This window comes from Candoia aspera, chromosome 3 (genome assembly GCF_035149785.1).
Source record: "Candoia aspera isolate rCanAsp1 chromosome 3, rCanAsp1.hap2, whole genome shotgun sequence".
Classification (NCBI taxonomy): domain Eukaryota; kingdom Metazoa; phylum Chordata; class Lepidosauria; order Squamata; family Boidae; genus Candoia; species Candoia aspera.
In genome coordinates this window covers 33,594,091-33,609,881 of record NC_086155.1, presented here as the reverse complement: position 1 = coordinate 33,609,881, position 15,791 = coordinate 33,594,091, and the positions used below count along the sequence as shown (strand labels likewise).

The 15,791-nt window shown below is 38.3% G+C and overlaps 1 protein-coding gene across 1 annotated transcript in view; it reads right to left on the bottom strand.

The window, feature by feature from the left end:
• The window catches only part of LOC134493055 (ubiquinol-cytochrome-c reductase complex assembly factor 1), a 39,433-nt gene that overhangs the window by 13,868 nt on the left and 9,774 nt on the right, over positions 1-15,791 (bottom strand). The window contains exons 5-7 of the mRNA XM_063297304.1: positions 14,141-14,213; positions 11,768-11,825; positions 6,020-6,128 (exon numbers count right to left, since the gene is read on the bottom strand). Coding sequence (XP_063153374.1) covers positions 6,020-6,128; positions 11,768-11,825; positions 14,141-14,213 — 240 coding nt within the window. The remainder of the gene's footprint in view (positions 1-6,019; positions 6,129-11,767; positions 11,826-14,140; positions 14,214-15,791) is intronic.

Here is a 15,791-nt window from a genome sequence, read left to right as displayed (position 1 = left end):
CGCTGACAGATCAAGGAGAGTGAGGATGGATGCACTGCCACCATCCCGCTCCCGCCAGAGATCATCCATAAGTGCGACCAATGCCGTTTCCATCCCATAACCAGGCCTGAAACCTGACTGAAAGGGGTCTAGATAATCCGTTTCCTCCAGGACCCTCTGGAGCTGCAAAGCCACCACTTTCTCAACCACCTTCCCCAAAAAGGAAGGTGGGAGACTGGACAAAAATTGTCCAGAACAGTAGGGTCCAGCGATGGCTTCTTGAGGAGGGGGTGCACCAACACCTCTTTAAAGGTAGCCGGGAACACCCCTTCTCCCAAGGATGTATTAACCATCGCATGGACCCAACCACATGTCACCTCCCGGGCTGCTTTTACTAGCCAGGATGGGCACGGGTCTAGATGGCATGTGGTGGCATTTACTGTCCGTAGGATCCTGTCCACTTCCTCAGGTCCAACAGGATCAAACTGCTCCCACATAACTGGGTAAGCCCATTTCCCTGGTATCTCTCCAGACCAAGCCTCACGCCTGGAGTCTAACTTGGAGCGGATCCAAGCAATTTTGTCCTGCAGATGCTCAGCAAATTCCTCTGCACGGCCCTGTACGTGGGTCACTGAGCCCACCTTCCCCAAAAGGGATTGAGTGATCTTAAACAGGGCCATCGGGCGGCATTCTGCAGACGCAATAAGAGTGGAGAAGTATTGACATTTTGCTGCTTTTATCGCCACAAGGTAGGCCTTAATAGCGGCTCTTACCTGTGTTCGGTCGAATTTGGCCTTTGTCTTCCTCCAGTGGTGTTCTAGGCATCTCTTAATCCTCTTCAGAACCCTCAACTCCTCTGTACACCACGGGGAGCGTTGGGTTTGATGGGACAAGAGAGGCCGCACAGGTGCGATCCTGTCCAAGGCCCCAGCTGCCTCCCTATTCCAGGCTGCGGCTAGGGCCTCCGCTGGACCATGCAGCAGATCACCGGGTATAACCCCCAGTTCCCTCTGAAACCCTGCTGGGTCCATCAGTCGCCAGGGGCAGACCAATCGAATGTTTGATATTGCTACAGGCTACAGGCTCTCTTTCAACATATTTATGTTGAAAGAGAGCCTGTAGCAATGTTTGGACAATTATACCTTGCTTAATGCAAGTTAGGCATAAGCTCTTTGTAGCATTCCCTCTGTGGCAAACTAATTAAGCTACAAAATCTCTAATTAAACACAACCTGCCATTTAAATCAAAACAGAACATTATGATTACCAGTTTGGGAACAAGATGGGATGATGAGAAGCTAACTTTATGATTTAATATTCTGGTTCTCAAGCTGACATCCACTATATCCCTTTTTGGATGGAACATAAAATTTATTTAAAACTTCCTAGTTTAATGACAACTCAAAAGAAGAGAAATATAGAAACTTGATGCATAAGCAAAATAATCATGCATATCCAGATAATAAAATGAGATATGATCATCCATACTTCCCTATGTCTACCTTACTGAGTCACATTTATCAAGATGATGATGATGATGATAGTGATTGAGATGAGTTTTGTTTTTCATGCAGCAGTTTACATATTTACTTTTTACAAAAATAAAGCCCAAGTTTTGGCTCATACTCACAAAACTGAATAGCTGGCAGTTTAGACAACTATGTCAGTAAATTGCACAGCAGAGACAATGACTGAGTAAGATCAAAAGTTTTTTTTAATGATGCCTAATTTTACAATTAACACTCTGAATCACAGTATCAAGCCAATTTTCATGCCTGTTTTTAAGTTTGGTAGAAAAATCAGAAGTGGAAAAATTAAATGAAGAACACTGGTTAGCCACAAAACTGAACACACCTGGCTGCATAACCATCAAAAAATTGACTTCAAGAGTTCTAGGGGCAACAGAGTAAAATTTATATATGAAACCTGCCAGCACCAGTAGAATTGCTGAGGCCAAAGGCTTTCTTTCTGTTTTTACAGCTGTGTCAAGTTTTGGTTCCCTCTTGCCAACAATCAAGAGTGCTAAAGGAACCCAGGTTAAAGGGTCCCAACATTTTGCAGCTGAGATTCAAATTGCAACAATTTTAACAGCCAGTCTATGAATTAATATACTGTTTAAAACTAGGATAAGCATAAATTGGAAGTGAAAATGCAGTAGATTGCCTTGATTCAAATCATGATATTCTCACATTGGTAACACCAAATAGCTAGTTCTAAAACTAAAGGAAGTGGCCATATCTCAATCTATAATCATGTAGCATTTCTCCATTACTTATTGTATATTAGTTATATGTTACTAGCATTGCAAGAAGTCGTAGTATTTTACTTGCTTTTCCAAACTACTGTCTCAATTGTATTTTCTTCAGCAATGTTATTTTTTAAAATTATTCCAAAGTTTGCATTTAAAGAGGGCTTTGTTGAACAAATGTAGCTGAACTTCCTTATACTTCCTTATGGCATTTATATTATTAGAGCTACTAAATATGGCTGTGTAGTGATCAATTTATATTGTAGGGTATATGTGTGAAATAAATTTAATACCTGGAAGTCAAACATTTCTCTACTTCAGCTTAAGAAGTTTTATGGGCTGCAATTTCCCTCTTTGCCTGGAAAGCATCTTTAGTTAATTTTCATTCTTTAAAAGACAGTTTTACTCTCTCTGCCTTTCTTGACACAAAAAGTGAGTTGTTCTGAATTAAACAGCAAGGTCTTTTTAAAATTAATACTATAATATAAATTGGTTTACTTAGTTATTGAGAATTTTTTTAAAAAATAAAAAAATACTAATATAATTTGTATTTATTCTTTTGTAACTGAAGATTCTGAAAAATGTAACAATCTAGAAATAACTTTCTATGATCTTATTCTAATTTTGACACACACACTCACAAAAACCAAAGCTGAGCAGCACACTGACTCTGAACAATACCAGAGTTTCTTATGCACATGTTTCTTAGCTAGAGTCCCCGGACTTGTTTCTTCATTCCTGATTTTCTCAGGTAGGTAGAATAAACAAGGTGATCACAGAATTGTGCTCTGATCAGTAACTGTGCATGTAAAAACCTTAAGTATAATTTATATCACACAGAGTACAGGAAATAAAAACCAATTATGTGTCTTTTTTGTATCAGATCAAATAATGTTTTCATAAACAAGTTGAAAGTACTTCCTTCAATTTTCAGCTATTATATTAAATCACAAAAACTTAACAAAATTAGTGTTAAGTTCAAAGGCAAAAGGTTTGAGAAAGCCTGAGATATCAAAAAAGGCTAATATCCAGAGGTAATACAAACAATTCTAGGATAAATCAACACATTAAATGGAACCATAGATAAAATAACGCATTATTAAATGTTCATCCCAGAATTCTTTAAAAAACGATTGCACAATTCTGAATGCAGAACAGATGCACCAATATCTTATTTTTATTCATTCATTCATTCATTTATTTATTTAATACATTTATATATACTTATTCCACAAAACTGCTGTTATTCATGGATAACTTGGCTGGCTCAGGGTTTTCTGCCTTTAAGATTAATCTTAAGATGTTAAGATTATTGTTCCAGCATAATAATCAATTTATTGATATTTTACCTTTCCTTAACATTCTGTCTTAAGATCTTATTCTCAGATACCTCAGAACATAGTCATGATGATTCTAAGCAGGCAGTAAACTTATTTCAAGTAGCTTTTAATTATATTTCTTTATAGAATTCATGGTGTAACTCGGCAGTAAACCTGTGGTCACCCAGATTTTGTTAAACCACAATTCTGGACACCCTTCGCCATTGGCCAGGCTGGCTGGGTCGCTGAAGGCTGTAACTGTGCAATAACTGAAGGAGCAAAGGTTCCTCATCCTCATCTCTCTATTTTCACTGGCTGTAAAATCTATTATCCTAAGTGTATTTAATGTTTCCATTGTTTTAGCAGTTTCTAATGTTACTATAAATTACCTTGGAGAGTCTGTTGGACTCAAAAGGTGAACCCGAAATGTTCTGAGAAATAAATAAAATACATTCTGCAGTACAGCTTAGTAAAGTTTCAACCTCATGTTGAATTTTAATAGAATTAAACGAATCCAATTCACTAATGGAACAAATATAACTGATTGTGAAATGAAGTTTGAATAGACCTAATCTTTAACATGTGTGTGTGCGCGAGCGCGTGTGCACATGCATGCACCTTTTTGACTCTTGGTGAATGTTGTTGACAAAGTCAACAAGTCCCTGCAGTTTTCTTGGCAAGATTTTGGAAGTGGTTTGCCATTGCTTCCCTCCTAGGGCTGAAAGAGAGGGACTGGCCCAAGGTCATGCAGCTGGCTTTGTGCCTAAGGCGGGACAAGAACTCACGGTCTCCCGTTTCTAGCTTGGTGCCTTAAGCACTACACCAGAATTCCTCTTAATCTTTAACCAAGCATTTTTATTTCTCAAGTAAGAAACAGCAATTATTTTTAATTAAATCTAAATACAAGCGACGTCTAAGATGAGAGAGAGCAACATTAGAATACAGCATTTTTTCCTCACTCTCCCAGATGTTTTGGGAGTACAGCTTTCCTAACCTTAACCAGTTATGTTGGCTTGCCATGATAACAGGCATAGGCTGGAAGACTGGCAAACCTCAGAACAAATATTCCCTGGAAAATACTAAGAGTTTTTGGCTTTCCCTTTATTGTACGGCAGGCCATGCTGTTTCAATATTCTCAGTGCATTGGACTTTCTGAAATAAAGAATGCTTGACTATTTACCTTTTAGTTTGTGAGTTGAAGATACATCCTTAGCCATCCAATGCTTTAATTTCTATTTCGTATAATTAGATCTCACCACAAGTTGCTTACTTTTCTTGTAATAAACAAGATAGGATTTAAGAACTGGCAATGTAAAGTCACCTTAGGATCATCTGCAGTTAGAATTATGGGTGTTAGAAGAGATTGATCCCTCTGTGCAGCATGGTCTTAGGAACAGAGCAACCCCAATACCATGAGATGACATACCCAACAGAACTGGCTAAAGATGCCAAATGGGTTTCATGTGGCCCAATTTTATGTGGTCCAATTATTCCTGTTTAAAGTTATTAAGATATTAGCAGATTGGTCCTTGCATGTTTGATGGAAAATTGGATATATGGGGAACTGTTAAGCTCAGATACTACAAGCATCCTTGAAAGGTTAAAAATTTAATGTTTGCTATAGAATAGGGTTCCCCAAAGTGGTCAATATTGACACCCAACAGTTGATGGAACTATCCATTGTTGTTGCTGTTGCAAATCTATATCACTTAAAGAAGTCAGGAAATGACTCTAAAAATCAAAGATATTTAATCCTTTATTCAACTGTACTGAATTTGGAACAATATCTCAATATTATGTTGAAGATGTTGAAAAAATATTAGAATTTATTCTGGTGGCAATGTCGATTTAATTTCCATTTTAGACAATTTCTGAAGAAAATGCAAAATAATATACTCTTCTTTTGCTTTGGGCCATTTAATACTTTCTAATTTCCCAGAGAACCATAAGGCAACCCTGTATAAAAATGTGTTAATTAGCTTCTAGTAGTAGCCAAAATCGTTATAATACCACATTACAAAGTAAAGGCAAATTTGTAACAGAACAGAATTCTAATGTATGTGATACAGCACTGGCTGTTATAAATACAGTGATAAAAAGCCCTACAAGAACCCCATGAATAATTTCAAGTTTAAAACAATCTGGCACTTTCTACTAGCAACATCTTGCTGTTTATGTGAGAATGATGAAAATAGCACTGTGCTACAACCACTGCCTTTGGGGGGTGGGGGGTAGAACATAATGACACATGTAGAAAAGGGGCAGGGCTTGAGCTGTGATGATGCAATTTGCCAATCTGGGCTCCCTGCCGGTCTAGGAGATGCTGTTATTTATATAGACATCAGCTGTCAATGATCCTCCAATTTTTTCTCTGCATAAATTTAATCAACATACTTTTATATGCGTATTCTTGAACACAGTAGAATGAAGAAGATACTTAAGTGATAAATGAATCCATATCAAGGAATACTCACTCCCATAACCTTCCCACGTTGCTCAGCATCTTCCCACATAGCATATACTATATAGTGACACATGTATTTTCCTGTTCTGCCCTCTTGCTTCATTCGTACTAAGCACATCCTAAAGGAAAGCAAATCAAACATTTTTTAAATACACACACATACAAAGATAAAGACAAAAATATGTTGAAAATAAAATAAAACAAAAATGAAACAAATTTCAAGATGATGGTAAAAATCCTGATTTTAAGTGTACAGTACAGAGTAAAAATCACTATGGGAGATGAAATGATACAACTACCTGTACAGCATTCCAAAGATCATAGGAAAGTGGCTGATTAACTTATCTTATCCCTTTGAGCTGTCTTCCCAGCTATAGGGCTGCAATAGTAAATAAATGATCAAAAAGGCAGCAGAGAAATTCCACCCAGAATTTTACTCTTAGGCACATGTACTCAGAACTCCAGTTATTTCCAACTAGAGGTAGGTATGTGTTAAGACTGGAGCTACAGATTCAATTCATTAGAACCAATATTCAACTAAGCATGGATAACAGGCTATTTGTCTGCTCAAATGAAATGCATAGGGTTACTACGTATCTTTGTGGTACAAAACTGGAACAGTACCACTTATTTCAAAGAAAGAATTGATTCCTTTGAAAAAGAGAACAAATGCAATTTATGTACCAAGGACTTTCACCTTCTGTGCCAAAACAATGTCACACTCAAAGCTGACAACTCAGTGTATCAAAAATGGTATTTGTTCTGCATGGGTTATTCCAAATTTGAGATTTTTATAGTATTTTGAAAACACTGTACAGGTGGTACCAGATACAGACACTTAATTAAACTAGCATGAACCATGGGTAGGGAATATTACTTAAATGTGTAAGAAATAGCTATTTTGCCCTCTTGGTCCATTGTTATACATTTTCACAGATTGAAAAAATAAAAATGCCACTCCTAGAGAGGAGAGTTTCTGTTAGATTAATATAAAATGGCACTGTTTTAAAGATGAGACCTGGAGTATGCCCACTCTATCAGACATTGTCGGTGGGCAGAAACAATGGGAGAACGGCGGTCCCTCAGATAACCAGGTGCTATGTAACAAAGGGTTTTATAGGTCACAACCAGGACCTTGAATTGCACGTGGAAGCTTACTGGCAACCAGAAAAGAGGTTATATGAGCATATCGAGTTGTGCTTGTAACTGCCATGCCATGGCATTTTAAATCAGCTGCAGCTTCCAAATAGTCTTCAATGGCAGCCCTATGTAGAGTACACTGTGCATATTTGTGTGCGGCAAAAGTATGTGAACCTCTATCAGTTCATTTGAAGGGGAAATTAGAGCCAGGTGTTTCGATCAATGGGATGATAATCAAGTATGAGTGTGGGAAGTCCTGCCTTATTTAAAGAACAGAATTCTGGGGATTCAGTATCAAAGTCTGAACTTCACAACACAGGTACGTGGAAGTGTGTCATGGCTCGAACAAAGGAGACTTCTGAGGACCTCCGAAAAACAGTTGTTGATGCTCACCAGGCTGGAAAAGGTTACAAAACTATTTCCAAAGAATTTGGACTCCACCAGTCCACTGTCAGGCACACACAAATGTACAAATGGAGTACAAATGGAGGCAATTCAACATCATGGGTACCCTCCCCAGGAGTGGTTGACCAACCAAGATCACACCAAGAGTAAGGCGTGTAGTACTTTGCAAGATCTCAAAGAACCCCAGGGTAACGTCTACCACTATCAGGAGAACACTGAACAACAATGGCGTGCATGGCAGGGTTGCAAGGAGAAAAGCCACTACTCTCCAAAAAGAACATTGCCGTGCATCTACAGTTTGTGAAAGACCATGTAGATAAGCCAGAAGGTTATTGGAAGAATATTCTGTGGATGGATGAGACCAAAATCGAACTTCTGGGCTTGAATGAAAAGTGTTCCAGCATAAGACTCTTATCCCATCTGTGAAATGTGATGGGTGGCAGTATTATGGTTTGGGTCTGCCCAGCGTGTTGAGGGGGTTGTTTGTTTTTAGATGGGGAAGGTTTGGGTGGGGAGGCCAAGGAGAGTGCACCATGGAGGGGCCCCTTTCGTGCATCCTGTTCTTCCTGGTGGCTTCACAGGGAGGGTGTGGGTAACCCCTGGGCCAGATGTGCTATTCCTCGGTGGAGGGGACCGAGTCCCCCTTTAGAGCGTTTTGCTGCCCAGGGCCTCTGGACGGTGCAGACACTCAGTTTTGCTGTGGAACTTGCAGCATCCCAGGAGAGGGGCTTAGACCCAGCTCAGTGTCCTGGTTTCCGCCAGGGGGTGACAGCCAGCAGCGAGTTGCCTCCCAAGGTGACCAGCCAGCCCCCACCTGAAGGAGGTGGTGGCAGGTTGAACTACCTTGGCTTTTGATTGGTTTGGGCCTGCTTTACTGCCTCTGGACCAGGATGGCTTGCCATCATTGATGGAGTTGTGAATTCTGAATTGTACCAGCAAATTCTACAGGAAAATATCACGGTATCTGTCTGTGAACTGAAACTCAAGAGAAAGTGGGTCATGCAGCAAGACAATGGCCCAAAACACACGAGTTGTACAACCAAAGAATAGTTAAAGCAGAAGAAAGTTAACCTTTTGAAATGGCCAGGTCAAAGTCTTGACCTTAATCCTACAGAACTGTTATGGAAGGACCTGCAGTGGGCAGTTTGTGCAAGGAAGCCCATCAACATCCCTGAGTTGAAGCTGTTCTATAAGGAGGGATGGGCTAAAATTCCTCCAAGCTGATGTGCAGAACTGATCAACAGTTTTCAGAAACATTTAATTGCACTTATTGCTGCACAAGTGCAGCATACCAGTTTCTGAAAGCAAAAGCTCACATACTTTTGCCACACACAATTAGCTTTGGATCATCACACCACTCCCAACTGCCAGAGCCAGCAGCTGCTGCCACACAAATTCCTACCCCCAGTGCAGGGCATAACCAAAGTCCTGAAGGACCTTATAATCCAACAAGCAGCTGAGCAAAGAGTCCAGCAAAGAGTTCAACAAATAAATTGGAGATGAATCTAAACTGACTGATGAATAAATCTCGAAAATAAGCATGGCAGGGAGGACTGTGGCTGCAAATGCAGGAAACTAATGCCCAGGCAGCCACAGGGCTCAGATGGATCTAGCATTTGTACTTCCAACTAATAATGCAAAGCTGCCAGACAATCAGTAAATTCTTGCCAGCTTGCTAAGGTCTTCAAAATGGTAGACTTCCATGGAACCCTCTTTGCTGCTGAGCCAGAATAAAAGTGCCTGTCGCAGGATGTTGTCTCACACCAAGATCCATCTCCTCATGATACGAGCAGGCACAGTTCTTTTGATGGCATCTCCCTCCAGTGTGCCGCCATGCTCCAGCTCTGCATTGGACAGCAGCTTCCAACTGGAGCGCAATTCTGCCACAAGATGTTTACAAATGTTCCAGATCTTTGTACCACTAAACTAATAGCAGCCAGCTGGAAGGACAGAGGCAGACACCTACAGCTACAGTGCCTTATAATCCACAACTCCTCCAACTACCATGTAAAAAAATTAAGTGTTTCAAAGAGCAGGAGTGCAAACACAGTATCTGCCAGCAACTCTTTAAAATAGCTGCCTGCTACACAATCCTGGGAAAATAAAGGTCTCCTTTAAAGAGCTGCAAACTGGTGGCCCTACGCACTCCTGACACATCTTTCTGGAACCAAAGACAAAGCATTGCATAGTCCTAATAAAAATCACAGAAACCAACACAATTATCACTGATGGAATAAAAATCAAGTACAGTAATTCCCAAACTGCCCTTAACCCAATGCTTGAAAAGTTGCAGTGGATTTAGCTGCATTGTGCTGTCACACAGCAATTTAGCAACACCCTGAATGAGGTCATAGAAACTGGACTCAGTATCCCATTTACAGTAACTGCCACTTGAGGTTAAAATGACAGATTTCTAACCAGATCAACACAGCTGCAAAACCTTTATTCTTCACCATAAGGCTATGTTTAAACGTTCAGTTACTCAACTGCCAAAGTATCTTTATAATGTACGTTTTGGAGTTTTTCTTTATCCACTTATTAATTTCTTAAGTGAAGTCCTACAGCATTATCATAGAGTTTAGAAAACGAAGTGTGCTTGCTCTGATATCCATCTTTCCAAATTCATATTCAATTATTTACAGAGCTTCTCAGTTCATCAACAAAGATTTTACCATTTGATCTAGTGCTGACTTCTCCCTATACCTGACAAATCAATCACTGTTGCATATATCAATATTCATCAATATATTTTCTTTCCAGACATTGTCCAACCTCCTCCTTCAATGAATTCCAGGCAGTCCTAGAACTGAAGCCCTGGGCAGACTGAGGCAGCAAGGCTATGAAAGCTGGAACTGGAGAAGGCCACCTGTGGTACTAACTTACTTTCACTATTCATCACTATCTGCCATGCTTCCTGGGAATCCAGGGAGTTAACTGGTGAAGCACATTTTTCTTGAAGTTAAAGTTGCATATATTTCGAAAACTATTTTGATTCTGATAAATTTAATATGGCATAACAAGAAATACTGACTTTTTTCTAAAGCTAATATAGATTTTAATTCAAATATTTGTTCTTATACTTCCTTCAATATAAAAAGGATATCCTTGCTGTTTATTTTAACCTATCATCTATTTTTAACTCATTATTCAAAAATTACTTGTTTGACAAAAAAATTGCAACAATTATTTGTTTGATATTACTCACCTTCAAAAGTATGAGAAGAGCAAAGCCATTATTTTTAGAATAAGGCTTCACACTAATGTTCACTAACTTGAGAACTGGTATTGCTAACCTACATGAGAGGTAATTCTAGGTAAAAATATGGAGTTGCATTTATAAGTTTATGGAAACAGAAAAGGACGGGAACATTCTTTTAAAAAGTCACAGCAGGTTTTTTTACATGATAACGTATTCCAATAAAAGTTTTCTTTAAATATGTTTATAAATAAGCATAAGAAATTCATTTTTTCCAGAATTAGTTATCACCTAAAGATTTATTGTAAAATAATGGAACGTATTATTAAAATAAAGCTCACAATATTTTTGCAACTCTGAAGTAATGGGAAAATGTTGGGAGATGAAGAAATGAAGCATTTGGTCCTCTGTATCTAGATGGATAAATTTAAATCTAATGCTATTAGCTTCTAGAAAGGCAAACCACTGGAAAATAATTTCCTTCCTTTAGTATCACTCTTCTATCATTCTGACCTTTTCAAGCACCAACATTAGATGAAAATTAGGTTTTGCCTAGTTATTTTTCTTGGATGGTTATTTAACTAATGAAGGAAAAACTCACTTTGAGTTTTTCTACAATATTCTACATGGAACCAACTTGGCACTCACTTGACCTGTAGGTACATTTTAGAGGTGCAAATGTAAATGCAAGTGCTATAATTTGTTAAAGGCTTCTGACAACTAGTAAGTCAAGTCACTACAAGTTCTCACAATTCAAACCACTATGAGCTTTTCCTAAAAACAGATAAAAAAAAGACCTTTCCATTCAGGCTGAATGAAGCTTTTAAAAGAATGAAGCTTTTAAACTAGTAGAGTTAAGAAACTATTAGAAATAGCATGCTTCTTTGATCTGTTTTTTTAAAAATTGGCACAAATTAACATGGTTTAGCCCAATATTTTTGTCACCAACAGTGACAGGCTTTTCCTTTCCTTGATACAAAAACTGTAGTTAATGTAACTTTAAAGAGCTTTACTTACCAGACATGAAGCTGTGCTATTAAAAACCAAGAGTTGAAAGTGTCAGGCATCTGTAATCCTTAAAAATGAATATGATGAGTGCAAATGTATTTCACTCCTTAGTTAACATTTAAAAAGATACACAAATTGGCTTGCGCAGCCATCCACTCTGCACATACAAGGAGGAAAAGGTCTGTACATATGCAAGACAATTATTTTCTTCCAGTGCTAGAATAAGACATAAGCCTATGAAACTTGAGAGGAGCTGGAGGAGATCAGAGCTTTGGAGGACCTGGTGATGGTGGTGGATAAAAACATCCATGTATATTAACACGGCGGGCCAGTATTTTAATGTTTGAGTTAGTAGGGAAGATGCTGGACTCAGCAATTTGCCTTTTGATAAACTAGTGCTGTGTGACAAACCACACCTACCACACAGCTATTTTGTGAACAGGCAACTTCCACCACAGCAGCCATCTTCTTTTGAAATGCCAAGTGTACCTGTTAGCTCAACAGGTTTGGGACCCTTGTTCTAAACTCTCAAAATAATTGGTTCTTTTCTGGAAAATTTTCATGCAAAGAATTTCAATATAAACAACTATAGTATGTGCTTAATATACATGTTTTAATAATGTTTTCACAAATAATATTGGGACTGGGATTTAGAAAAGCATTTAAATGTATGTTAAACTTTTAAATATTTGATGTTCAGATTATTTCATTTTATTCTGTGATCTAAGATAGAAATGGGCAAACTACTTAACCAATTACAATTTGCTAAAAATGTTTGGGGGCTTCTGGAAGCTGCAATTAAAGCTTTGCATGTAGTACCTCTACCTTAAATGATGCTGATCTATCTCCATACAATATAACCCAACGTTTACTTTCTCTGGGACCTTTACTCTGAGATGGGTGAAGATTGTTCGAAAGGTCTCTTAAGTGGAATGCCCCCTCAGAAAAACTTGCTTGATGCCAAACTTGATGCCTTTAATTTGTCCATACTTTCTAGCATATAGTGAAACTGTTTTTTTATTTTTCTGTGACTTTTAGCAGTGATTAATTTACTGTCTTCAATTACAACCAGATCATGGGAATTTTGGATAGAATGCTAGGGTCTTAAACAAAGAAATGGTAGATTTTAAGCAATTGCAGGATAAAAACAAATACATTTTTACGCATATTATAAAATTGCCATAAATGATCACTGGACATTAATTAACATAGGTATCTAGGGTCAGCAATCTTTCTAGGCAACGTCTTATGATCTTTCATGATGGTGTAAGTGCTCTCTCCAAAAATCTCACTCAGTTATTAAATCCCATGTAATTTTAGTGGTTTCATATTGAGATTTTTGGTCAAATTTCTGGAAGTTGGGGGACAATTAATTCAAAGATGACCTAGGCAAGCCTTCTAAGCAGTTGTGCCAAATCTTCTGGAGGGTACATAGTGCTTTTTAAGGAATGACGTTTCATTCCTGTCAGTACATCTTGCAAATCACCTCTCTGAATGTTACGGCCCTATTAATCATAGGAGCCTTGTGGGTCTCCTGCTGGGATAAGGTTTAGGAGAATAGTTGGATGGTGCTCCCACTCCCCAGGTGAGACAGCACTGCTGTGGGATTTCCACTTCTGTGGTGAGACATCCATTGCTGGGTAATGGCTTCTTACAGAAGCAGGAAACTAGCAGCCTGACACCTCCCTGCAGCCCACGTCTGTCTGTCATGGCCCCACGTGCTTCTTGCTTTTCCTGCTGGAGCCCAAGTAAACTAACTGAGCAGGAACAGAGGGATAGTTTTGAATTGGCTCTGGCAGCCTCCTATACTTCTGTGCTGACAGAGATGACGGAAATCCTATTTCTCCCCCATTTCAAGCAGGAGTTGGAGATGAGTGAAAGAAAGTGATAGGGGTGTGAACAATCGTAATAGTTTTTAACACATTACAATTGATAAGGTACTTGTAATCTGTCTCCTATGAAACCTTCATATGCATAACCATCCTGTATTCTTCTCCCTTCCCCTCCCCCATCCCAATGTATTTAAATCTTACCTCCATTAAGCTACTCCATATATCTGATGAAGTGAGCAGCAGCTCACAAAAGCTTATGCCTTAGAATAAAATTTGTTAGCCTCAGTGAACAGGGAAATCAGTGCCCTGGTTACTTGTAATGATGGTTATATTTTTCATATATACTTGGTTTAAAGAAGATGTTGATGAGATATAAATAATCTCTTTCATCTCCTTTTCCGTATGCAATATGTGACTATGTAATTGTCCTGGTTTCACAGCAACTCAGAGGAGCCAAGTGGCATGATCTGAGTTTTGTAAGCTATCCTATTTCTGTCATAATCGCAGGATAGGGATATAAAAGAAGAGAACAGATGAGAAGAGAACTTACTGTTAAAGAATTCTTCATAGTCTATTTTCTCCACGCAACATGTGTACATGCGCAGTGCTGCTATTCTAATTTTCTGAAGAGAAAAGATGATTATGCTTAATACAATGTTATATTATTACTATTTTTCACTAAAGAAACTTCTTCTGCAAAAGAAATATACAAATGTTCCTCAACATTTTAAGATATTCACATTTATATATTGTTTATATTAGCTAAATATGAATTATTGCACCAAAATATATTAACTGACTCAATATTCAGTTTAGAATAACTTAATTAGCAATATTCCATTTTCACTAACATATGCTTTCAAAAGCATTTAATGGCTGAGATGTTTAGCTTCCTAATCTAAACTGAATTTAGGAGAATTTTGAATAATTACACTGAGTTTTAAAACATTAACAATCCCATTCCATTATAACTACTGATCAGGCAAGCAAATTGGACTACTTGAGTGTATTTAGAACTCACTCATTCAATCTTATTATAATTTTTTCCTATTCCAAACATGCCAATTCTTCACTGACACCATTCCCACAAAAGCAGAAGGGTCACTTAGGCCACTCATGCTGAGTGCAAGAATCCAAACTGAAATATTCTTGTTGTAAGAATTTTATCCTATTACTTAATTGGAATCTGCTTTCCTTTAACTTAAGAGCATTATTCTCTGTCCTGTACTCTGAGGCTAGACAGTCATCTATCAGAGACAGTGTTGTAAATCCCGCAGTGTGCACCGGTTGGACTTGCTAACCTCTTAGGTCCTTTCCAATTCTGTAATTCAATGATATCAAACATTCTTGACCTCATCTGAAACATCTCTTCAAGTACTTAAAAAGTGGTATAATCTTCTCAAAAAACATAACAAATACAGTACCCTTAGTTTTTCCTTGTAAGACTTATTTTCCAGTTACCTGATCAGCCTCGTTGTTTTTATCTGAATCTATTCCAGTTCCATTTAATTTTTCTTAAAATGTGACATCTAGAACTGGGAATACTACTTAGGGTAGTGTCTAATCCATACCTGTGTGCGTGTGACTTCAAGTCAATGTTGACTCCTGGCAACTTCCTGGACAAGACCCTGTACATTTTTTGGCAAGGTTTTTAAGAAATGGTTTGCCATTGCCTTTTTCCTAGAGCTGAGAGAGACTGACCAACCCAAGGTCATGCAGCTGGCTTTTGCCTAAGGCAGGACTAGAACTCACTATCTCTGTTTCTAACCTGGTGCCTTAACCACTACACCAAATCCATACAGATTATAATAAAACTATTATTTCCCATAACTGGGAAACTGTACTTCTAATGATGCATCCTCAAATTGCATTTGTCTTTTTAGCAGCCATGTTTCATTGCTAACTCCAATAAAAATTGGGATTAATTATAATCCTATGATTTTTTCAGATATATACTATTACCAAGTCAGATACTCCCTATCAGAGCTGTCTGCAAAGGGGAGGTCAAGAGGGAGGCAAAAAGCAGCATTACATTGTAAGTCCCACGCCTTTTGTACAAGTCTCATGACATCACCTACAAAAGGGGCAGAGGATGTGACACTATGATGAAGACGTTGCTTAGCAACAGTATGGCAAAAGCATCAGATCCTCCACCGCACCTTCTGCCTATAATTTCTCTATTTTCATTCTGTTATAACATC